Genomic DNA, 25,720 nt, shown 5'->3' with positions numbered 1-25,720 from the left:
AAACCTGCTCAACCGTCTTCAGTTTGTTATTTCCCATTTATCTGCAGTTAATAAACACCAAAAACATACAGCTTCTCCAAAGTGCAATGCAATCTTTTTCTACTTATAAACAAATGCTGCCAAAATCATCCAACGTCACTGAAAGCCGGTACAGGAACTTCAAGCTACCCCTCTATTTTGCGCAAGTTTTCTGGCCAGCATTGTTGCCACATAAAAGGTCCCTGAAACACTTTTTGAGCCTAGTAAGAAAATGCTGCCGATCTGTCATAGAGGCTGCTGTGAACCTGTGAGCCAAATATTACGGCATTGCATGCAGCAGGGAGTTCACAATCTCACGTCACAAGCGGCGAAAGGTCGCTTGCTCTCGCTTCCACAATGTCTTCATGCTGCGCCACTGAAGGCAGCTGGACCTACCAACACTATTGCCTCATTTCATGTTGGCAAGAACATGGTCAGCGACATCTAATTGCTAATTTTCACTTAAAGAATGAAACATAATATACCATAGACTTGTGTAAAGGCCTGCACTTTTTTTTTCACAATTCTGACAAGGCGCAGCTCTTCCGATGATGCCGCCACAGCTGGCGATTTATGCGTACCCACGATCCTTGGACGTACCACTGCATCAGAGGTCAATTCGCAGCACTTACCATTTAGTAGCGAGACCCGTACGTATGCAGTGCGCGAAAATTCGCCAGTGCATGAGCATGGCATCGGGACATTGACTGCGATTGCTTCTCTGTTGTAATTTTTTCCACAAAATTTTGGGCTGTCGAGTTGGGGGTGCGGCCCTCACATGGATGTGGCCCTTACACGAGTCTATATGGTATGTCTGTGATCTCAAAAAGGCAGAATAATCATTTCGTCTTTGCAATGCCGGACTACATACGACAAGTGCGCGTAGCTGCATTCACTGTGCATGGCTTCCGAGATGTCAGCGGCGTGCTGTATAGCACAGTCTACCGCGGCTATCACGGGTTGCTGCCAGAAGCCCATTCATTGTATTTCGCTGTAGGGTGCCTGAATGCTCTCCTCCCCTCCTCCTCCCCCCCCCCCGCCCCCCTGCGCACAGAGCAGGGGAGAAGGAGAACTCCCTTGGCTTCTCCCCTGTGCAGCTTCCAGTGTGCTTGTGGAGGTGAAAAGATCGAGAAAGCCGGGTACCGGCCGCGTACCTCCCCTAATACGTGAAGGATCTGAAACATTTTTGTGGCATGACATTCGCAAGACGTTGTCTTTTACTAGTGAGGCCATTCCATGAGTACTTAGAGAAGTGTTTCAAGGCCCCTTTAGTCCCTCCTTTGCAATCATGAGCGCATTGCGGTCTTCAGGTCGGGAAATATTTTGCACATTTTGGATGCCACACAGAAAGAGCACTTCGATTATCAAACTAGCATTTCATGATTTATTTAGGACAGTTTTCATCACTGCTGAGGCTACTGTAGAGTGTACAGTCTCAAGCTAACATCATGTTGTCAGTGATCACGAAAGCAACCATTTTCTCTTCGGTTTTCATCGTCACATACTTCTTCAGTGCTCTCATCCGGGGACATTTGCTTGGTTCTCTTAACATGCAATCAAAAGCACCAAAATCATCCTCAGAGTTATTAAACTGCCATGCAAGCCCCCTCCCCTCCTCCTCCAGTCACCTGGGCAGATCTTTCTACTGTTTGTGGAGCTGCCCCAAGCCCATGGCGGTAGTGCCAATTCCTAACCCTTCCTTTTCCTTGTGGGAGGCCACTCTTCGGGCCACTTGCTCAGATCATCAGCTCTGGCTGGTGGACTGTGGTTGCCTAGAGATGTCAGCCAGGGGGCTCCTGGACGTTTAGGGGCCCAACCACATTTAAGTAGATCCAATAAAATTTTATCCATCCATCCATCCATACACCAGAAAGAAAAATTTCACCAACTGCTCTGGTGCTTCACGCAATGATGAGCACGTACGAATTCCATCAAGTGTGTCACTAAATAGCACTGCCGTTGTGATGCTAAGTGAAATTATCGACAGTTGGAAATGTTAACGAAAGGCACCGCAATGAACACAAAGACAAAACCGGCGTACATGAGTACACGCCCATGTCTGATTGGAACCAGTATTATGACATGTCGGAAGGAGTTTGACACAATGCTTGCTGCCTAATAAATTTTCACCTTCATATTCCAATGTGGTACCCGTTCAGACCAAAAGTAACATGCCACTAAGGCAGAAGCATGAAATGGCACGTGGCCGTGGGCACTTAAGAGAAAAGAAAATGAGGAGAGGGGGACACACGGACATTTTTTCTAGGACTTGGCTAGCTGCCTGCGTAGCGTAACTCTTGCAAGCTGGCATGGACGACAGACGACAGAAAGTACACCGCTTAGATGGGCTCTTTGAAAATGATAAACATTTACCCGCTTCAACTACTCTTCTTGCCGCCACTTTTGCAGAGACAAACGGCCATTGTTCTGTCATGAGACGCCTGGACAAAGGACAAAAACAACTAGGGAGCTAAAGGGCTAGTTAAAAACAAAGAAAGCACTCAAACAAAGCAAGGGGAGAGGGAAAATACAGCGACGAAGGTAGGAAACAAGGAAAACACGGAGGCCTCTCTAGCACAAAGGGTCTGGGCTTTGTTCCGCTAATTATGCGCAGTACTACAAAGGCAGAGCTTGCAACCAGGTTCCCAGGATTATACAGCGTCATGACGTACTATTCATTATTAAGAGTTATGCACTACTGTTCCAGACGTGGCTGCCCCATACACACAGAGATGTTTTGGCGGAGCCCCACTAAATATACAGTCATAAGCAAAAGTTTACGCGATGTACTGCTGCGATGTACTACTACGCGATGTACTAATACGCGATGTACCACTGCATACTAAGACTATGACCTCAAAACTATATGCCCAGGTTTCCTGGGAAGTCAGATTTTTTCGAAAATGCTGTGTCCCCTAAACTTCTGTGGCCGACTGCATGTCTTGAGATTTGTACGTCATTATGAATTCACAGTGGGAACAAACTTTTCAATTACTCCCTCCTAGAAAAATTATGATTACCACTGTTGTGAGATGTATGGCATAGCATCCAGAATCACTGGCATGGATTCCTGCTACTGTTATGTTGTCACAACACAATTTTGCCATAATGACACAGGCTGACGTCGAGCGCAAATGCTATATTTGTGTTTCATGTCTCTGTGTTCAGTAATGAAAACATGATGCCATTCAAGCAACCAATCAGCTTATACCCCACACATTAACAACTGCTTTAATCAATTTATTATGAGCTGTTTCGACTGTTCATACCATAGTGCCAGCGGTTACCGTATTTACTCGCATAATGACCCCAATTAAAAAAAAGAAAAGAAGAAGACTGACTTTGTTTACTATTATCGTGTTACCTTAGTGACAACAAGCAGCCATCACCAGTTATGGCATCAACGAATTTAGATTTCAATAAGATAAATCTGAGGGAATTTTGGCGTTCACTTTCTATGCCAGCAGCCAACATTTTCCGCCAAAGTGGTGAACCGCTAGTAAGTACAAATAGATTCCCCGAAAAGGATATAGCAGAAAATTTATTCTCGTGTTCGCACATTTACTGCCGCCAGTTAACGTCCCTCTAAAATGAGATAAGAGAAATGACTACGTACCTTCCAGTTGGACTCGTATTGAGACTGGTAGTGGATCTCGTAGATGACAAGCAGCTTCGGAGTCTCCTTCTGCTCGACGCTGGCGTTCCAGCTAAGCGTGATGCTCCGCTTGGACACTGCGCTGCACTTGAACTCAGTTGGCTCGGAAATTTTCACTGCAAACACAGGGTGGAACATGCTCAGAACACAATATTTTAAATGTTATCGTGTGGTGAATATCACAAGCATGTTTCACTGCAACAATATAGGTTAAAGCATTCAGGTAGCCCCTGTTTTCACCATGCACACTGATAATACTTCCGATAAAGAGAACAAAGATTATGAACCGCATTGCAACAGTCATATTCAGTGCGAAAATATATTTGTCATATCCGATATTCCTTGTATGTATTTGTCACCTCCTAAATTTAAGCGACATATTTCAGATTAACCTATGCTTTTTCCAATATTTCTTTATATCCATGTTCATACATCAACATCTGACTTAGTGGGGTCCCATAAAGTTAGCGCATTTATGAGGGATACGTCGTATTGCCTATGACAAAACAAGTCACATTTTTACAGCATAAAACCCGATTTTTCATGCACGTCTGATAAAGTCGAAACTCCCTATGATGAAGTTGCACAACACGAAAATGCCTTTGTTATGGTTAATATTTGTTACAAGCATACACATAGATATCAACAAAAAAAAGTTTGTGAATAACGAAATGCTTCGTTATATCCATTACACCAAGATTAGATTGTGGTACACAACATCTGTTATGCAGGCGAGTTGTGGCGTGAAAGCAGCGAAACCACGTAAACAACAAAATGTCTGCCCACTCCTGGGAGCAGAATACAGAGAAATTCTCACCTATTTTTAGATGCTCTATAGTGTAGGTGAAATTTCTCACACCAAGAGCATTCGTCCCATTCATAACCAGGCGAAAGAGAGTGGTCTCCTTGCGAAGCGGCGGCGAGGACTGCAGAGTCCATGAGCAGAAAGAGCCATTTCCTGAGTGTCCCGCCTTCGGGCACAACCGATAAAAGCCCTTGTGCGTCCTGCGTGAGGAATGTAAAGTACGCCATGTCATCTCGGTGTTCACGACAACGTCGTGACAGAAAGCACTTATATCGCTCACCCACGTCACTGCTACCACAAGGTATATAGTGCAGCCATATGATATGATTTCACAAGGTTTTTTTTAATAAAGGAGTACTTGCACATATTTCCAAAATTGTAGAAACTCTGCCAGACACATTTCCACACAAAAGGACAACACTTAAACAGTACAGATCTGCCAACATTAAAAAATATGAAAAATACTACAGTCAATGCGAAACATTTCTAAAATTTGGTGAATTGTACTAAAATTTGTTTTACTACATGTGCACTCTTATGTAATAAGCTCGAACTCAAACATGATTGTTTATATGTATGCTGGCTATATTTTTCACATGGACGCCATGCGCAGTCACTCTGCTCCATTGTTGCAGCAAGAATGATCTGTGCAGCAGACTAACGGGAATGGCTTTGTGTAGTTTAGCTTTGTGTAGTTCCAGCTGCCGTTATACAGTAGTTCTATAATTTGGTGAAGCTGCAGCGGTCAAGTCTGAATAATTGACAGGTACAAAAAAGAAGTCAGACTATTGAGAAATCGGTGAACGACTGTATTTGTAATTTCTTGAAATCAAATTTCGCTCCAGACCAGACACGAATGAAAAGTTGCAATATTACCGATATCAATAGCACAATTGTAAAAAAAGCCATAAACCTTGGGCATCTTCAATAAAATCGCAATTGTTCTCGAAATGCCAGACCTGGCGTCGCCGACATTATCCTGAAGTCTTCACACAAAGTAAATTTGCTGACATGAAGAAGCAATAAAGCTAAATATGACAATGTTTTTCGTTAAAAAAAAAAAGAATGCAAACAAATGTGCTCCGGCATGCTTCTCCTGACTGTGCTCACGTGTGACACAGCGATCAGAGGAATCAAGAAAGTCAGTGTATTATGTCACCATGACGCATCCACGTCATAAGTACCGTAACAAACTTGTCCATAGAAAAAGTATTGGAGTACAAGTGCCCAGAACCTCATGATAAACAGCAAAAAGCTGCACAGTCGTACTCGTCACATGTACAATTATACCTATATAACTATCGAATTGGATACGTGACGACAACAGCAAGCAGATGGATGTGAAACATGCTGAAATATGACAAGCAAAGGAAACAGTTTTCCACGATGATTAGAGTGTATACATTCAGGAAGCCAGTAAATGCTGGCGGCAAACTCCGCACGTGGTTAAGCTTGGTACTCAAATTATCCCTAGTCCATTTGATCTGCATTCATTTGATCCAGGTGAAACAAGCAATATTGTTTTAAATTATACGATGTTCAAATTTAAAGATACGATGTTTAATATTACATAACACCTAAGTAAAACAGACACTTAAGATAATGTTTCAATAAAATGGCCATAGGATATCAAAAATTAGGTATTAACTTGGGTGAAGAAGGTGGTGTATGAATTTATCACTGACCGCACAGTAACAAATGTCCCGAGTTCACGATTAAATCTATCATAGAATGCAAACCCTTGCTTTAACAGTTTCAGCCTTACTGAACCAAACAAAAAGACTAAAAAGAAAGATTTTTACATAGTCGTGGTTACCCACATCATTTCAACAACAGCACCATGTGCACCTATCCAGACCTATAAAAATGGTGCAGGCTTTGCATTTCGAGATCAGCAGAACATTCCATGTCAACTAATTTTCAGCTAAAATCAACATCAAAAGCCAACATTTCAAAAGCAGACTGCAACAAGACAAAGGCTCGAAAGAAGATGCCAGACATTTCCAGAATAATTTTGAGCTCGGCATCAAGCTCTGTAATGTCTCCTGAGCGGGCACATCATCAGTTTCCACCGCAAAACACACACACGGCAACTACTCACCGTGTGTACGCAAACATCTCTCCCAGCCTGTATTCAGTCTTGACACTGTTTGGTGGAGGCTCCCAATAGCAGGTAAGGTTTTTGTAGTAATAGCTGATGCACCGGAAGTTTTCAACAGGAAGTGGTGGCTCTGTGAAACAAAAAAACAGGAAAATAAACCCAACGGTGAGGTCATTTAATTACTTGCAGCCTCAACCTAAATTACACATCCCATGTTAAAGATCTGTTAAAATGCAGCGTTTAAATTCGCCTGCCCTAATGCTCAAGAGGCCTGACAAGTTTGGAGAATAGTGGGAAGGAAAAAAATAAAAAACACTGAGTCTATTGCACAGGATGGAATCAATGTGAATTGAAGCTTTCATGAAGTGGTCATTTAAATGCCATACAACATATAAATGCATACAATTGTCTTTATTTTCCCTTTATGCAACATGTACTATTCTCATGCAATGTTTACATTTACGCATAAGACTATTTGCAAGCTAAGCTGAACTTAAATGCCAATTTAGGCAGGTGCATTCTGTGACACGATGATTCAGCCATGTCACAAGGGTGAAGGCAATGTATTATGCCTGTCGATGAAAAAATGGCAAAAAAGAAGTATCGTAAACACCCGTACATTATAGTTCCTTTTGTCTTTTTTTTTTCTTTGACATGCATAACCCTAGTATCGCATTTTAACCAGCTACCAACAGCTTTCCACATCATTTTAAGCCCCTAGTCGCACAGTTTTAGTTTTGAAAAATGGTGGAAAGCAGGCACATATTGCCATCGTAGTCAGGTGCTGTGATGGAATCGGCAACCCAATAATACGAGCATCCTCCTTCTCATTTAGAGCCCCTAGTCGCACAGTTTTAGTTTTGAAAAATGGTGGAAAGCAGGCACATATTGCCATCGTAGTCAGGTGCTGTGATGGAATCGGCAACCCAATAATATGAGCATCCTCCTTCCATGCCCAAACTTCTGCCAAGCCCTGCAAAACCACATACTGCATGTATGCACGCCACTATGCATACGTGCATACTGACCAGTACCACCCATCATCCGGTTAACCCTTTGCCAAGTTGCACGAAGACAGCCCCATGTAAGGAGCAAGCAAAGAGCAACTTAAGCTGCTAAAACTACCATGGCGCAACAGTTAGGGGTGACCAAAGGGAGCCACTGGGGCTGACGACAACAAAAAAGAAGCTCTTTTTATCTGCACCGCAAAGTTACGAAGGTCCAAGAAAGGACAAAGTTACCAAAATTCCAAGAAAGAAGGCTGCCTAGAAATTTAGAACGACTTAACTGGCAGCCTATGCCTACAAAAGTAGCAATGCTTTCTGAATCTAGCGGAAAACACTACTACAGGCATCCTGCAGTTGCATCTTGCAGCTACTACAGCAAAATGCAATGGAGATCGCTATTCTGAAATAGTAATGGCCATGATAATATACTAAAGACATTGTGAAGGCAGACACTCACAGCACTTTGCATAACGATGCGTGTATAACAATAATGGAGCTTTAGAAATAATGTCCCCAAGTGGCTTTTCGAACCTCAAAACCCAAACTCCTCCGTATGCCTTTTGCATTCTTTTGACCACTCTTTGCCCAAATGTAAGGAATTCAAAGAAGCCAAATATCATGAGCCAAGTTTCAACGTTAGCATATTCTCCTTAACCCCAAACTTGAACCATTCCCTGGCTCTGAGAGCAGTACAAACACTGATGCGCTCAGGTGATGTAAAACCTACCTCCTATGGTGACCTGTGTGGCACAGACGTGGAAAACCTTGTCAGTGGCGACGCGGATGTTGCAGTTGTAGTTGCCCGTGTCCGAATACTCCGAGCGCTCCTTCCGCAATGCCACCCACATTTCGCCCACCGACAGCAGCTCGCTGGGCACCTTAGTGTCATTGAACTTTATCTCCAGGTGGCTGCCATTCACCGAGTACCGCCTGCTCGAGATGCTGAACTCTGGAGTCTCGAGGGTGCAGTTGAGCACCAGAGGGTCGCCCACTTTCAGGCTGAAGTCCTTGGGCATGTCTGCATACAGAAGGTAAGCGCTAAGGAAGGTGCACGGCTTTCACACGGCAGTAGGGTTGATTGCCACACATGTGTTTAACCAAATGATTGTGTTAGCAAAGTTTGCAGCAACATTTCCATCACACCGTTAGTCATGATACTGGGCTGGCAGAGGAAAGCATTAGGAGCATAAAACTAGAAGATAATACATGGCCACGCATATTTCGGACAACCTTCACGCACCCATGATGTTACAGACTGTTGGATCCCCACTGTAAATTTAGACGTACACACTTTCCTAAATAATTAAAATTGTGCAATGTTACTTAAGCTGTGTTCTCTTTGCTGATATATGTGGGGACTGCTTCCTCGAATATCTTTAACACTTAATGGTTAAAAGCTAATACTGGTGAAGTCTTAGAAAAGTGCTACCTGTATCAGAAAAATGTCCTTCTCTTCCATAAAAAGTTTGGGGACAGTTCTAGCCTGATATACAAACACAGTTGAACGTTAACATTATGAAGCTTCATTGACAATTTTTTGCTAACTTCTCAATATCAGATGCACTGAAAACCATTCAGGTTTTACATGCTAGCAAAGTATTCTGCATTGGAGTTCTGCCTTGAACTGTCCGGACGCTAAAGATAAATATAAATCAGCTGAGATTGATAATGTATCAATCCAAATCTATGCTTTCAGTAATATCGCTGTAGTAGGTTGAGTAAAAAATAAATGAAGAAAATGAAGGTGAATGTTCCATTTTTCTACACTTCCACGCAGTAACCCAATGCCAAGTCTATCAGTGCGATGCAACAGATTTTAAATCATTATTATTTTTTTCAAATTATTTTTTTCAAATTTGGGCCAATGCAGCTTGGTAAAAGCTTTTGAAACTTGAAAAGTTCAGCGTTTGTTTTCTTCAGAATACAGTGTCTTCCATCTCTGCCATTAAAATCCATGACATTAAAGCAAGCTGGTTTCAAAACTTTTGAGGCCACGGCGTCACCTGTCTTTCAGCGTCTTTCCTGGCTTTTTGAGCCTGCTCTCACTGTAACAGTGACCTTTCTTTTTTATCATTTAGAAAGCAATTTACTAATGCAGTTAAAATTATTTTTCTACTTAGTTTGCCTTAAATGAACCAGCCAAGGCTTTCCAATCAGCACTGAAAGGATGGCAACCGCTATGCTTAAGAACCCTGTCACTGAAGGCTTCGTTTCATTGCGTCACGCTCCACAGAGGCAGACAGCTGTGTTGCATGCTTTTAGGAACAGCACAGACAGCATAGATAACCCTACCTCCAGAAATTGGTGAGAACACCGACTTGCAGAGCGATGTGTGGGCACCTGGGAACACCCACAGCAGGAGCAGAAGTCCAGCGCCACTCGCCAGGTGCCGCCACTGCCTCCCGTCCATGACAGACCGGTGTGCACGTCCCCTTGGTTGGTTACAAATGCTGCTAAAGCAGGGTCCGTAGAATCATGCACCCGGCGTGGCTACTGGTGTGCCGCCCTTTTCAGTCAGCAAGCATGGTTGTTCAGCAACGCTCTGTAAGAAGGTTCAAAGTGACAAGAGTCAGAATCGCCAGTTAGCGTTTTGCCTAACCGCAAAATTGGCTTGCGTTTATTGCAGTGGTTTTGTGTCCTTCATTTGCGCTGCAGGTCATGACAAAAATTAAAGCTTACACAGCGCTAAAACCGGCAGAAAATCCTAGATTATTTAGTAAGCTTGTCCACATTTTGCGATTTATGAAACAGCAACTGCTCAGGAAAGTTCCCATGTGACACATGATCTAAAATCATACGCCCAAGGACCACAAAGCAAGATCAGTCATAGACCTACACAATGCCCCAAAGAGTGGCCGACTGAAATGTTTGCAACAATGCTCATTGGTACCCCGCTTACTTCCCAGGAAAAGCACTCAATTTCTGCCGCATCTAAAAACATTTTCAAAGGTAACAGCCCTATACTGAACTAGTGAAACACTCACCCAATCCTAAAATTGGCAGTTAAACCGAAACGATTTACAAGAGTAGTCCACGGCTTCCTGTTTACAAACACTAGCAGCCAAGGAAGTGCAGTGCGCCCAGTCCACCAACACATGTGGCCCACACTAACACGGAAGCCAAGGTCGACTAACAGGACCTGCCAATTCACTCTGGCCGGGGTGAACAACATGGCACGGAATGCAGAAAGCCGAGACAAGAGGCCTCATCGCTTCCACCCTTCCAGAGCAAACATCTTCCTTCGGGCTGTGCCAAGGGGAAGGCCGTGGCCTTGCAAATCCTAAGAGAAACGCCCCTTCCCACTCGTCACATCTCGCCCTACCTTCCCTTGCCGACAACACCTCCTCTCAAAACCAGTTCCACTTGACCATGGCCCGCCGAACACCCTGGCTAGGTTACAGATGCAAGTAGCAGCAAGCCTTTCCCTTCTCTCTTATGAAGCAGAGCCATTTGCTCTCCAGCCTTTTCCGCTGGTGCGGCACAAGATTTACAAGACGCACCGCACCCTCCGGATGAAGAAGTAGTAGCCCATGGTCATCATACCTTGGACTGTGCTTCCCCCCACCCCCCCCCTCTCTCTCTAAGCGTGATTGCATGCAATCAGACTGAGAGTTGCGCGTGTGTAATGATTGCTGGCTCGCTGCCGGCCCCCTTCAATTCTCTCCGTCATGTAACCAACCCGGAAAACACACCCCTTCCTGACATGTAACCACCCCAAATCATCCACCTGGCATATCTTTCCTCGTAGATGCAGCGGGTGCAAATGACACAACAGAGCCTTCGGGTGATGCAGGTTTTGGGTGCAGGACACGAAGGTGTCGGCCCTGCTTGTTGAAGTAACGCGGTCAGTGCAGGGCAACAGCACTTCGACACTTACTCTAACAAAACAAGAAACATTCACGGCAACACAAGGCAACAAGTACTGCCGTAAAGACAAGCCACCTATTACAAAGTCTTCAGTAGGCCCAATGCAGAAGAATTCTTATAAAACGAGACAGAAAATACAGTCTCAGGGCCACAGGCATTCATTCCTTACTTGGGGATGTAGTTACGTCATTACAAACATATCTGGCCAAAGACAAAGCGGAAACTATGTGTCACGATTTTAGGACAAACGTACAGAACCTTAAACAGAAGTCAACTGATGCTATTTTAGCACCTCCACATCCTGGACTTTGTTGGTTCAATGTCAACAAATTCTTTCTACACACCACGCCGTTTTTTGCTGATGCATCGTGCAAGCATATTAGCTACCTGCTGCAGATTTCCTCCACGGCAACAATGCACAATAAAAACATAGCCTTGCTAAGAGGGAAAATGCCTGAACAGTGGATGCTCCGAAACAATGAAAAGCCCTTCAACTTGGAGATTCTTTTTCGGTGCGTAGCCTCATGGAAAGGGACATTCAACCCTGATGACAGCCACGAAGCTTTTGAAGTCCGTGCCAAACGCCACGATCAGAAAGTGGGAAGAGGGGAGGGATCAAGGGAAAGCCCTGCTGCCTGCTTTGATGGGCTCAAAATAAGTTGAGCCCCTCTCCGACCCAAAGAAGCAGCAATGGCTCACTTGCATGGGAGACAGAGGAGGAGCTTCTGCGACGAGTGCCCAGTGGAATTCTTATGAGGTAAACACAGACCACTGTGACGGGCTTGGCTGATAGCTTAGATAACAAACAGCAGGCCCCGCTCACCACACAATGGAAGCAGGCAAGCATTAAAAAAAAAAAAAAACACTTCGCGTAGTGTGGCATGCAATGATGACCTGGCCATCTCCGTGGAATAGGTTGACCCAGCCTCGGCTATGTGAACTGGCTCTTAAGAGTTTGTGCTTGTGCTCTAAATCTCTGTCAAGCCAGTGGATACATGTGCTTTTTGCCACTCTTTAAGAAAACAGCTCCTATATTTGTTTTCTTCACTGCCTCTGAGCTTGAAAAGCAGCATCTGTGCAGGCAAGCTGACGTTGCCCGCTCTCCCGACATGAAGCTGCCAACAAATTCGTCAGAGTAAGAAGAAAAACAGAATAAGGAAAAGTACAAGAAACAGCAATTGTAAAATAAGTACAGCAAAAAAAAAAACATATACCTGCCAAGTTATAAGCCTCACCCATAGTGCGAGGTCCCCAGTGTGGCATGTCTGAGGTCTTCCCAAGTCAAATCAAAGGTGTTTTTGGACGAGGATTAGAGGGAAAGGGAAAAGTGGAAAGAAATGGATACAAGCAATGTGGGCAGAAAGACCAGTTAATATAACATGCCTCGATACAGGCGCTCCACGTTTCTGAACGCACACCACACGCTCTCTTTGAATTGCAAATGCAACAGGGATGCAAGTGCTGTGCAAGAGAGTTATAAAGCATACGTGGCTGCAACACCTGCTTTCTGCCATTGGTTATGCAAGCTACTGATTTGCATCATTTCATCCTGGCGTGGTGGGGTGCAGCAGCGATGGTGAGAAACACACTGACTTGTTGCACAAGATGATGATTTGCATTATTACATCCAGTTGTGCCTAAGTAGTAGCAACTGCAAAAAAAAAAAAAACTAGGTGGCTTGTAGTAGGTGACTTAATAGACTGTCAGTTTTAATGCAGGACATAACAGTAAAAAGAAGGCTGTGCATGAAGGTGCCACCAGTTCCCTTGATGTTGAGCAACGAACACACCAGAGATACCATCTTCAAATCATTTGACAACAAAACTGATTTGTACAAAAATGAGCATGTAAAAGCAATGTGTGCCTTCGAAATGTTTGCAGATGTTGGCTGTGAAATGATATTGTGGTTATCTCCTAGCCTTGAGTGCATTAAGAACACATGGCAAAAACGTCACAATGTTCATGCTACTGGAATATATGGTGTGTATTTAGCAATAAGCATACACATTACATTAAAACAACAAATGAAATATTTTCATTCTCCAGTGACAGTGCTGCATTTTCTAAAAATCCCAGGAAATTGATCCCGCGTAATGTGACGATTAGATTTATGACATCTTTCACTAAACCAGCCCACAGGGAGAAAAAAAGATAGAACAGTGCAGATTCACACCTTCTCGCCTGCTTTCATGCAAAAGCTGCCTTCTTGGCTGGTGGAGGCAGGCTCCCATGCCCTCAAGTGAAGGCACGCCATCGTGCAGCATCTGCGTTTGCTCCAGAAGGGCTGATAAATGCAAACCTCCAGCAAGCAAGAGACAAGAGCCCCGCCCCCCAAAGGGGGGGGGGGCGCAAAGTAAAATGTCGAGTACTACATACTAGACAGTGCACACACACTCGCGCGAGCTAGCGGGAGAAGCGAACAAGATAGGGGGTCCTCAGAAGACGGCGAAGGAGGGTGTGCGCGACGATGGACGGACGGGCCGGGTGTGTAACGCCACCAGAGGGCGGGGGCGCAAAAATCCCCGTCTCCCAAAGAGCACTACGCCCCCTTTCCCCCCTCCTTCGCCAACACCTCCCCTCCCCCCCTCCCCGCACGTCCATCCAAAGCGAAAGGAGGAGTGCAGCTAGAGATATATCCACCAAATAGCGGAGGAGGATAGGAGAGAAAGGATGGCCTGTGAAGTGCACCGCCGTCTGCTTATCGGCGTCCCCATCCATCACCGCGGGGGACTCGACCGGCGGTCCGGAAACGACGAAGCCGGGGAGCCCCTTTCCCGGCACCTCGGCGAGCATCACGCTGGTGGTGGCGGCTCGTGAAGGCGCGCGAGGAGGACATAGAAGAAGCGCACGAGTCATTTTTTTTTTTTTCTTCGCCCAGACAGTTCCGTGCAGAAACAATTTGATCCAGCTGATATCGGGCAATAGCGCCATCAAAAACGACAAACAAGAGATGGACATGAGAACACCTTGTCACCCTAAGGCCTCACAGCGACCTTCAAGTTGCGTTCTTGCTAGCCAGTGCTTCCGCATGGAACGTTATATCGAAGCAAATCAGAAAGACGGTAGCAATATATGTAGATATGGTGCACCACAACATATTCTCGTGCACTGCGACATAACAAAACAGCTTGATGGCAGTGGCCACCCACGTATTGGGGCCGCTCTCCCCGCACCCTTCCATTCCTTCGGATAGCAAGAGAAGCATCAATACGCAACAGATTTAAAGTTTGGATAGAACAGCGCTGGATACGCGACGTCACGCGCCGCGAGAGCGGTGCACGCAACTACCCGGCGGACGACGGACGCTTGGCAGTTCGTTTCCCGTCGCGCAGGCAGGCACCCACGGGCGATCCCTGCCGTGGCGTCGCCCAACACCCTCGACAGCAGCGAGGAACGGTGTGGATGGCGGGATGGAGCGCTCGGCGGACGGCGCGGCATTTAAAGAAAAAGGACGAACGAGGAGGTGACGGAAAGGCGAGATGCCGGCTATGGACACATGGCCTCCAAGATGCAAGGCGCGCCGCCCGCTCTCGGAGGCAATGTTGGACACGATGCGATTCCAGAGGTGAGCGAGCGATGGCAGTACTTCAAACTGACTCGTTGCGAGCACAGCTCGGTCTAGTAAATCGCACGCGAGAATCGAAACTGCGAGTGTGACAGCCAGCTGGCACGCGAGGATCCGAATACGGCGGCAAGACCGAACGACCAGCACGTCCGTCCCGAGTGAATAGCTCCCACTGTCGCTGTCCGTGGCAAGATGTATTCGCTGCGGTGTACTGACCATGTATACTTCTAGTCCCTAGCTGAATAAACGTCAATTGTGGTTCGAAACGGGTTGGAATAGCCAGTTGATTCATTGTACTTTGCGTACAACGGCTGGCATGGTATTTTGGGTGCCAAGGGTGCCAAGAAGTGACAGGACATCGCTTTGTCCCGTACTTCCTTTGCCCACCATTCTTCGGAAGATTTACGCGCTCCCTTGTGTTCAGAGTATATCAGAATAGAGCACACTGGACCAGGCGTACCTCCCTGAATCTTATATAATTATTTGTCTATGCGTTGCCAACCCAAAAGCGCAGTGATTAGGAAGCGCGTACTTTCGCTTTCATTTCGCGCCGCTTTCCACACCTGACGGTTCGAACCACCTGTTTCGCTCGCGAACGCTCGTTTCCTTTCTTTTTTTCCTTTTTTTTTCCAGGTAGTAAATGACGGTAAAGAAAACTGCGTGGGACCTGTACTCCAGAATGCTTAACACCGCAAGGACAAACGACTTACCCACCGCGCGACTCTCAATACAAGCAGCAACTTTTGAGAAGCGAAATCCGTTTAAGGAGGCCCCAGTTTCGCTTCGGGAATCCGTTTAGGAGCGAGTCTGTGAACCAGAGTTCTTGGTTCGGACAACGAAGTACTGCCGGAGCATCTGACTTGCAGAATCTTTTCAAAATCGTTCGTAATTGCTTCAGCACCGATGTCAACGACGCGCCCTGCATATCGGGCCTAAATCAATTACGGAATATGGCCGACTCGCGTTTCCTCCTACAAGAGTGGGCTCTATTCGCACAGTATAGTTGCGAAAGCCGTCAAACCTATGCAGCGAACCTTCACGCCAAGTTAACACGCGGTCAAAGGTTAGTGGCAAATAAAGATGTAACACAGAAACACCTAATTAACGACACATACGGGAGCCGCAATAGCAGGCTGACAGGTAACGGTTGAATACTAATGACTGCTTAAAGCAGGATACGCGTGATACTACGCGACTAAACCATGGTTACTCCGAGTGTCTGAATATGCCGACGCGTTCTAGACGCGTTTGATGGTATAAGGCTAGCCCCGCGTCAAATCGCAGGTAGAACCATATTCTGCACTGAACACCTACAAGTCATGCTCTGTCTTCCTGCTCACATGAATGTCGAAGAGCAACAAGATTGATTGATCGATTGATTGATCTTAACGTCCCAAAGCAATACTGGAGCTATGAGAGATGCCCTAGTGGAGGGTTCCGAACTATGACTACCTGGAGTTATTTAAGGTGCACCCAAAGGACGGCACACGAGCGCTTTTGCATCATTTGCATTTCACCCGCATTTAAACGCGGTCGGGAATCGAACCCGCGAACTCGTGCTCGACATCAGAACGTCACAGCAACTGAGCCCCACGGCGGCGGGTAGCAACATGCGTTAAGGAAGCACTCAGTAACAACTCACGTCGCAATCTTCGGTGCTCGAACACGGCGTAGGCACAGTCACTGACCGCTACTGCACAGTCAGAAGGACTCTCTCCGCAAAAGTAGGCGCAGCAGCGTGTTCCGCCAGCAGCTGGCAGGGCCCGTTCGGCGCACCACTCGCAGTCTCAGTGACTGGCACTCGAATGAAGGAACACAAGGCCCCCGCGGACGCCGTTCGTATCACACCAGCACAGAGTGCGAGACGACGAACCCAGCGGGGTCGTAGCCTGCTCCTCCTGAGGGCCCTCTTTATAGAGGCGGAGATTGCGCCGACGACCCTTCCGGCAAGCCACACACACACAGCCGAGAAGGTCAGCCTAGGGAGGGAGGGAGGGAGGGGGGGGTGCAAAGCAGACCCTAGGAAACGCTTGGAGGAAGGGGAAACCGGCGGCGAAGGGATTCCGCTAAGAGGAAACCGAGACGTCAGCGGCCACGTGACCACCACCGTCGCACCCCGGGGCCCGTTCGTCTTCCCAATCAGGACCGCAGGCCGGTAAACACGGATCTCGGCGGGGCTTGAGAGACGTGACCGGCGATACAAGAGCGCGGCTCTGCGTCGTCCATCTGTTGTGGTGCGCCTATACACGCATCGAGACGCAATGGGCCGGCAAAGGAAATCGCCGATGATGCCGAGATGGATGTAACCGTGACGGCGGCTAGGGCCAAGCGGCGGAAACGGCGCTAAGGCCCAGTGGTTTCGTTTTACTTGTTCGTAGGAGCTAAGGGGAGAGGGAGAGAGGTCGAAAGAGAGAGTGAGAGGTGCTCACGAAACAGCGGGCGAACGTGAATATTGCCATGGCACACCAGTCGGCACGTTCTTCGCAGAAGCGTGGCGGGCGAGAAGGCACGCGCTCTCGTCGTCGCAGTGCCGGCCAACCACGAAACCCGAGACCGACCGAGCTAACGAAGTTAAGGGATCGCAGCTCACCACAGCTCGAACTCAACAGCCGCAACAAACAGCTAGATCGACGCTTATAATTTCTTCCCACACTTCATTTCCAAACAACCAAAACGGCGCGTCTTGCTCCGCATGCACGCTTCCACCAACGGCGCTTCGGAGAAGCTTCGCGCGTCACGGAGCAATCCATCCGACCAGGGATCGAGCGCACTGGCGGCTGGAGGCGCGCAAGCGAACGACGAAAGAAGGAATGCCCTCTGTACTTGGGGCAGCGTGCGCGGCCGCGAAACCATAACAAAGGCAGGCAGAGGAAGCAGGGATGACGCGAGGGCAGAGGAGCAAGAGCAAGCGGACGCTCTTCTGACGCGATAAACACCGGAGATCGCGGGGCTGGCAGTTTATTATGGTTAGGGGGCGCTCATCCACCAACTCTCACTCCTCTCTCTTTTTTTTTTATTTTAGCTTTCTTCAGGGCCACGCAAACACACGCACACGCAAGACAGCGCCTCGTTGCTTCGCTGCACCGCGGGCACAGGTCCCAGAAGCGAAGCACTACGGGGGACGTCTTGGAATGGAAGCCTCGAGTGGGAGAGCGTTTGCCGGCCGGAATGCACGCGGCGCTGGAACCGCGGGTTCAGGAGACTGCGGAAAACAACGAAGGGGAGAGGAAGGACCCCTCGCGGTTTGGAGTGCTGTGCCTCCTGCATGCAGACCCCGGGCGGACTTTCGTCGTGCTTGCGCATGGGAAGAAAGCATTGAACGCCGCGCAAAAAACACAACGGCGGGAAGAGAGGAGGGGTTCCCATTTCTGTAAGGCCGTCGGTCGACAGACATGTACGCCTCGCTCGCGGTCCGAGTCGGGAGGGTCTTGAACGGCCGCGGAGGAAGCGAACGTCATGGTTGAGAAGGAGCTTGACGAAAGCGGGCAGCTAAAGCAATATACAGTGTGGTGCGCGCCACTGTTCCTATGCCGCCAGGCCGGGGGTTCTTGCGTGGAAGGCGACGGTAAAACAACATGTAAGGGGGCCCCTGCTTTATAGAAAGGAAGCAAGCAGAATAACAAAGGGTGGTTGGACCGAAGTTTGCGAGTGGGGGCAGCGCTAACGTAAACGGGGACGTTGCCTTGAAGCCTGGGAGGCTTGGTTAAACAAATTGAACCACTTCGCTCGCTCGCTCTCTCTCTCTCTTCTTGCTGGGTCTGACAAACTGCGCCGCAGTAGCGAACGTTCCCATCACCTTCTGCACGAACCACACGGCTATACGGATCCTTCCACGAATAGGCGCGTGCGAAACGGTAAACTTGAACAAACGGAGGCTACACAAGAAATTCCGTGAAACGATACGTTATACGTTCAGTGGAAAGGCGAGCCTTTCCTGAGAAACTAGGGAACTGTACGTTTTACAAGCCACAACAGCCATGTTTATTTGGCTGTACCGCCGTATAGAGGACATCGCTTACAAAAACAAAAGCGATATGGCCAGACTAACTCAAACGAAGCAATACAGACCACGGCGACACAACTTCAGATCTTTCAGAGCTGGTCACTTGAAAGCAGGCGCAGAAACACAGGAAACAAGCTACACTATCAGCGGTGATTACGTTTAAACAAAACGACGAAGAAGAAAAAAGAAACGCTATTTCGAGGCGACCGACCTACTAGTGCCCTAAGACCAAAGAACGGGTTTAAACTGTACTTTCACCGACACACGGTCACACACTGACAACACGACGCACACAGTAAAAAAAAAGCGCATGATTCGAGATCGGGGTTATGCACAACTTTTTAGTATTGGTAATTAACCAGCGAGCTGTCAGGCTGTTTCAGTCCTTACAGAAGGAAGTCTCTTTGAAAACACACACACAAAATAATGCAACAACGCCTAGCGAGTGAACAAGGTAGAATATCGCAAAACATGGGCCCCGCCAACAGGTCTACGAGACAGACGAATACTGACTTCAGGTCTTCGCTCGCTGTGCGTGTCGGTCAGCGCGACTGTCTTGCAGCATTTGCAGTAGCGCTCGGAGAGCATGCGGGATCGGGCACCCATGCGGGAGAAACATGTCCCACGCACCACGCGCAGTTTTCAGCTGGCTCACTCACGCGCGCGCAATCGTCACTCGAGCGACACGATCGCGCTGCCCGCAGCCGAAGCAGTGCGAACATTCTCTAACGCTGTCATCGCGCCGGAGGTCGAGAACCTGTAGGCCAGTGTTTACGAAGACGACGTGTGGACAGCTGCCGCTGGCGCCGGCGTCGCGGAGCCGGTCGCCATAAAGAACGGCGAACGCGCAGCTGGAGATCCAAGTGGAAAATACCGAAAAAGAGACAGAGTGTAAGGGGGGTTAGTAGGAGGAGAGGCCGGGTTAGGGACCGCGGCCCAACAGAACTGTGCATGCTACAGACACTGCAAATACACGAATAGTTTCCTTCACGTCGACTTTTGGTTTGCGTTACTTCGATAAACAGCGATGTACTGACAGTAGTACGTGCGCTATAAAAAAAAAATTTCACCTAGTTTCAAGATTTTATCCCTCGTGTGACTGACACACACGCGCGCGCGCGCACGCACGCACGCACGCACGCACGCACGCACACACGCACACACACACACACGCACACACACACACACACACACAGCATCACTGCAGTATTCAGCCCTGTGTTTCCGTGTTTCATCTCCCCATGCCACCACCACCAGGCTCGGAGCTGCATGCAGCCTGTACGGCCCAGTAGACCGGCGGCATCTGAACGCGCGCAGAGCTACTTTCGTTACGCGAATGGGCGGTTACCTTTCAATGACCCGATGTCGACAATCTGTTAAGGTTAGAATTCATTTTACCGCTCACTGGAGTTCATTTAGAAAGCCTATTGAGTGACAGTGCGAGCCGCTGTAAAGGCGGCGCCATGAGCGCATATGCGGTACAGAATGTTGCACTGTGACTCTCGACTGGTCCACCATTCCGTTATTTACGAAATACCGCTTCTACCAAAACGTAACTCGTGCCTGGCGACTTTTCCTGTCTTTCTTTTATTTTACTTTCCAAGAAGGTAAATACTCCCGTCTTTATCAGTTACGGTCTCTTTCAGGAGGGGTACAACGTGTCGACAATCGCTGTCAGCAGAAAGATTCGGCTTCCTTCTTCTGGGAAGCTCTACCAAAGAGTCCAATCCTTAGAAAAGAACATGTAACACAACACACCCTCGAGGTTTTAGCAGCTTAGGAAGAAAAAAACGACGTCTGGTTACTTAGAAAGCGAAGTACCGATAAATTTATCACCAACGCGCGAGCACGCTTTATCCGTGAAACGCTGGCGCAAGCTCGCTGACACAAGCACAGTCGGCACCCCGACCCTGTCAGTCACCCTGCCCTTATCTATCAAATGGACGTGACGGACGCTGTCTACCGTTATCTCGCGCCTCACTTCCAATCGGGGCGGGCGGGCTCGGGGAATTCTAGACACGTAGAAGATCTCGGAAACCTTAGCATGAATCTCCCTAAGACGCTTCGAGCGTGGCATGTGAAAACAGCAGCGCTTTCTCGTTCCTCTATGGGCGCGGTCTGGTTCTCGTCATCGCGCGCAACCACAGATAGCACGTAGGTGGCCCTGAACCGAAAGGGCCATCGCCGCGCCACTGGGCTGCGCGCTCCGCGGTTCGGCTGCGGCGAGAGCGCTCGGCGTCGGATGCGACGCAACGTAACGCCGCGCATTCCCGTTTCGAGAGCGAGCCCCGGAGTCGCAGCCAAAGGCAGCTCGGGTATCGGTTCCAGCGACCGCGGCGCCGTCGCAGCGTCCGGCGGGGCAGCCCGAAGGCACGCGCAACGCAACGTCGAACGTACTACAGTTGCGTGCAATATGACCTGCATGCAATACCGGTGCCCGCGGTCGAATGGGCTCCAAGACTGTACACGGCTGCGCAGACACAGGGTAAGTTCCACACCTAGACACAGCTTCAATTAACGGTAGTTATTAAACCGCTATTTCGCATGTCAAAGCCAACGCGCAGCCCTGGAGCCCATTCGACCCCGAACAAGGGTGTTGCAAGTCATGTTGCACGCGATTGTTACATACTGCGCGCAAGTGGCGTACTGTATACGCGCTGTCGCCGGCTTCAGCGCGATAGAAGTCAGAGCGCCTCCACCACACCGTGGTTGCGAAACCCTCGGTCCAGCCCGTCGATTCTAAATCGGGGAATCCCCTCCCCCCTCCCCCCGCCACCTCCACCGTCAGAAGTTGGGCCTATAGCGCGCGTACATGGCGTGATGCTAACAGACGAAAACTGCGTCTGCTCACTTTCCCCCGCCAACTTTCAAGAATGCTAGAAGCGTCTGTAGGGTTGCTTCAAACCGTGCTGTCCCGGGCATGGTGGTCCCGAGCGATCTTTACGCCTGCCGTCACTTCAGCCTGCGGTCCAACATTTGAATGCCGTCAAGCACACCCTGAAACCGAACCACCTGCTTGGGGAAATAGCCTAACGCAGACTAACCGGGAAAAAAAAGTGGAAATAACGGAAACCAAGGGGGCTCAGTCTTCCTCCGCCCCCGACGCCGAAACCCGCAAACGTAAACACCTTCGCTGAAGAATGTCTGAAGCATAGCATACTGGGACTGAAGAAGCTACTGACCGAGGATCTTGTCTTTTATTCTATCCACGACCCTGCAGGATTCTTTCTCTATCTTTTCTTTTTTAAGTGCAACAGGAGCCGTTTCAATAGCGCCTCTCTCAACGCACAAGGAGTGCTCGCGACAGGCGACGCTTTCAAATTACGATGCTGCCCACTGGTATTGGCGCGAGGGTATAAGCAATCCTGCCGAGGTTTCGCGCGACAGGTCGTACCGAAACTTTCGGTACGTATAACCGAAGATAGGGTTTGAATGAAGACGACTTCGGCCAGCGCGTTCGTCAGCCTCCTCTCCGTACGCCTCGCCCCGTCGACGAGACGAGAAGGAAACCCCAAACTCGACCCTGAACGCGCGCGCTCTCCGTCGCGTCTCCTGCACGTTCTCGGTAGCGCGCGCGCGCGCGCGCGACCAGTCTCCCTCCTACAACTCCCGTTTCGCGGCCCCGCTACCATCGCCGCCTAGTGGGGGCGTCCCCGCCGACGTCCTATCGCACGTATACGAGCCTCTTGGCCACATTTGCGAGGCGCGCCAGCTTCAAGTGGCCGCGAATGGACGGCGCGACAAGAAAGGGCCAATCGGGGTCGGTTTCGCCGGAAAGGCTCGCCGCCACGCGACACTTGTCGCGCTGATAGAAGAGCAAAGAGGAACAGCACCGGGGAACACGCTAGGCACGCGTGCTAAGTGCTTGATTCAGCTGTGTACTCTGCATCTTCGAGGAAACGAACGGGAAGTAACGACGCCACGCAGACGGCAAGCCGAAGACGTCGAAAGCGCACAGTTATATACGTCCGACGAAAACCCGGCTGGGAAGTGCGCTGTGCAGGAGCCACAGGAGATACGATGCGGTGTTACACACACACACACACACACGAAGGCCGCATGTAACCTGATTAGCCGAAGCAGGCAACAAACAGTCTTCTTGGATGCCGCCCTTGCTACGACTGGTTGCATGTACGATAGATTGCACGAGCAAGTGTATACCAAATTCCTATCCGGTTTATATGTCGCCGCCAGTACGGAGGACGCATCTCCTAGACATATGCAGCTGAAGCTCACGACTGCAGCATCTGGACAACACGACAATCCATCAATTCGAATCTACAATAAGGGCTAACGGCGCATACTAGCAGAAGCGATTGCTCACGTTCGCAACAAGCCAAGAACACGATATATCGTGTCCATGCGCACGAGGCGAGTTACCAATACACGTGATTGCGGCAACTTTGACACGAATACCTCGCTGCGGCGCTATAACGACTTTATTCCATATTAGACGTGCTTCGTGTACACAAAATTAACATTTTTTTTCTTCAGTTACAGGGGAGGCAATCGAAGCCTATACTGCGTTAATTTAGAATTATGAAACTTATAAAGACATCGCCCAAACTGGCTCTCGCTACATCTACCCCCATAACACTTCCAAACTAAGTCCTAACGGCCGCGTTAGATAGGCAGTAATTTGTCTCAATGACCATTACCGCCTCAGCGCGGCTTCAACTGTGCGAATTGCTGCTTCCGTCAATTCCTACACCACATTCCTCATCACAAAAAAAAACAAGAAGGAGCGAGAAAGAAAACAAGGAGGCGACAATTACCAGATGAACCAAGACAGCGGCGTGCTGTGCTATAGAAGCTGCCACGGTGTAGTGACCTCCGGCAACAAGCTCGCGTGTCGTTATCACACGACAACAACATGCGGAGGGGGTAACTACAACTCCCGACTTTCAAGCAACGTGCAAACAAGCGAGAAAAAAAAATAAAGAAAAGAGAAACACGGAGGGAGTCAACGAAACTGAAGATAGACAGCTACAGCTACATGGCGCCGCCGTAAACCGAGCTTAGACGTTATGACATGCACTCTCCAGCGACGCTGGCTACAGAGCAACGCGCTCTCGCACTCATGAGTCCTGGCGCGCGCAAAACAAGACGACGGGCAAGCGAGCGGCAGACGACAAGAAAGCAAGCGTTGCCGAGTTCAACGACCCGTGCGTCTGTGCCGTCATCTCGCTTGCAAGTAGCAGCAGCGTCTCCCCTGCGCCCTCCCTGCGCCTGCACAACGGATCGCACGGAAGTAGTAGTCGTCACCGCCCCGAGCTGCCGCGGCGCCTCGATAATCGCATTCGCCAAGGTTGCCAGACCTCCCGAAAGGCGCCCCCGAGAGAGAGAGAGAGAGAGAGAGAGAGAGAGAGAGAGCTAGTTCATCGAGCAGCTGAACGTACACGGTACACTAAGTCGCGTCGTGTCGTGTCATAGCGTCTTCAGTAGGTTTACAATGTGTTCAATGGGGCTGGTTGGTTCATCTTTAGAATAAAAACAGGAACTGGACTGCTGGACTGCTGAACACAGGACGAGCGAATAAACGGGACAGAGCGCTGACTAGCATGCAACACAGGACGAGCGAATAAACAGTCCTGTTTACTCGCTGGTCCTGTGTTGCGCTGTTCCTGCTTTTATTCTAAAGGTTTACAATCCCTGCTAAAACGCTCCGAAACGCACGACAGTCAGTCAGCGGTCCACTGGGGTGGAGCCACGTTCTGGGACATTCTAGCCCCATTGGCTCTATCACCACACGCACGGTGGTTGCTTTGATCGAGTGGCCGTAATCGTATACTTGATATGCAGCGACATCTATGCTCTGACGCAATATCTGCAAGCCGAAGTGTTTTGCAGTATATTCTTCAGTCGTTTCCAAGTCCCCTACGTACGTCAGATATACTTCAAGCTGAACTCCGCCTAAAGCTAACAGTCTTTGTGACACTGACACTAACACTGACACTGTGGTACTGACACTAACAGTCTTTGTGACACTGCAACAATCCTATTGGTTAGGATACGCGCAGCAGAGCTCTGTTTGAGCAGCGCCAGAAATTAACTTGACACAAAACATTACAGTGACTATTTAGCAACGCGCCCGTTCTTGAATATATTTCTGGGATTAGGAGAGCGTCCGCACGTGGTAACACTGCCTCACAATACCGCAGTGGTCGCTGTTACGGTTGCCGAACAAGTTTGTTACGCACGGTATAGAAACTTGTAACCGTTTCAGCTTCGACTGCTGTCAATATTCACAAATAATTTCGTTTGGAACGTGCAAGCATTAATCTACGATAGTTCGATCGCTGGACTTCTGAAACCGCAGGTACGAAGATTCGACGAGTGCGTGCGTGCAGCGCATCATTTCCATAGCAGCTACGAGCTGAACAATCGCAGCGCCCCCGAGATCCCACTATAGTTATTTTTCGCAGAAAGCTCTCGCGCTCAGGACGACTCGTACCTTTGGCCACAGTGCACAGAGGACACGAAGGCCACGGCACAGCGTATACGACAACGCTCCTCTCCTGTCTCGATCCCCTCACAACCGTCTTCCCGGGTCGGGCGAGCCAGCGAGCGGCGCCAAGTCCAACAGCTTACACCGAGTATAGATGCCTGCCCGCGTCGCTGAACGTCGCGCGATGATCTCTTTTCGGCAGCGGATTACGACCGACGGCGGGGATTCGGGACAGCATAATAATAATAAAC

At 48.8% G+C, this 25,720-nt stretch overlaps 1 protein-coding gene across 5 annotated transcripts in view; it reads right to left on the bottom strand.

Annotated features, from left to right (window-relative positions):
• Positions 1-25,720, bottom strand: part of LOC135901912 (uncharacterized) — a 253,509-nt gene that overhangs the window by 20,791 nt on the left and 206,998 nt on the right. For 4 of the 5 annotated variants that reach the window (XM_065431739.2, XM_065431740.2, XM_065431741.2 and 1 more), the window contains 5 exons: positions 9,879-10,128; positions 8,314-8,604; positions 6,580-6,709; positions 4,491-4,678; positions 3,635-3,789 (listed from right to left, as the gene is read on the bottom strand). In XM_065431739.2, coding sequence (XP_065287811.1) covers positions 3,635-3,789; positions 4,491-4,678; positions 6,580-6,709; positions 8,314-8,604; positions 9,879-9,996 — 882 coding nt within the window. In that variant the 5' untranslated portion in view covers positions 9,997-10,128. Of the gene's footprint in view, positions 1-3,634; positions 3,790-4,490; positions 4,679-6,579; positions 6,710-8,313; positions 8,605-9,878; positions 10,129-16,660; positions 16,828-25,720 lie in introns of those variants that run through there. The other variant, XM_065431743.2, reaches the window with a different exon arrangement.

The sequence above is a fragment of the Dermacentor albipictus genome, chromosome 9, assembly GCF_038994185.2.
Source record: "Dermacentor albipictus isolate Rhodes 1998 colony chromosome 9, USDA_Dalb.pri_finalv2, whole genome shotgun sequence".
Classification (NCBI taxonomy): Eukaryota; Metazoa; Arthropoda; class Arachnida; order Ixodida; family Ixodidae; genus Dermacentor; species Dermacentor albipictus.
This window is presented reverse-complemented; position numbering and strand designations above follow the sequence as displayed.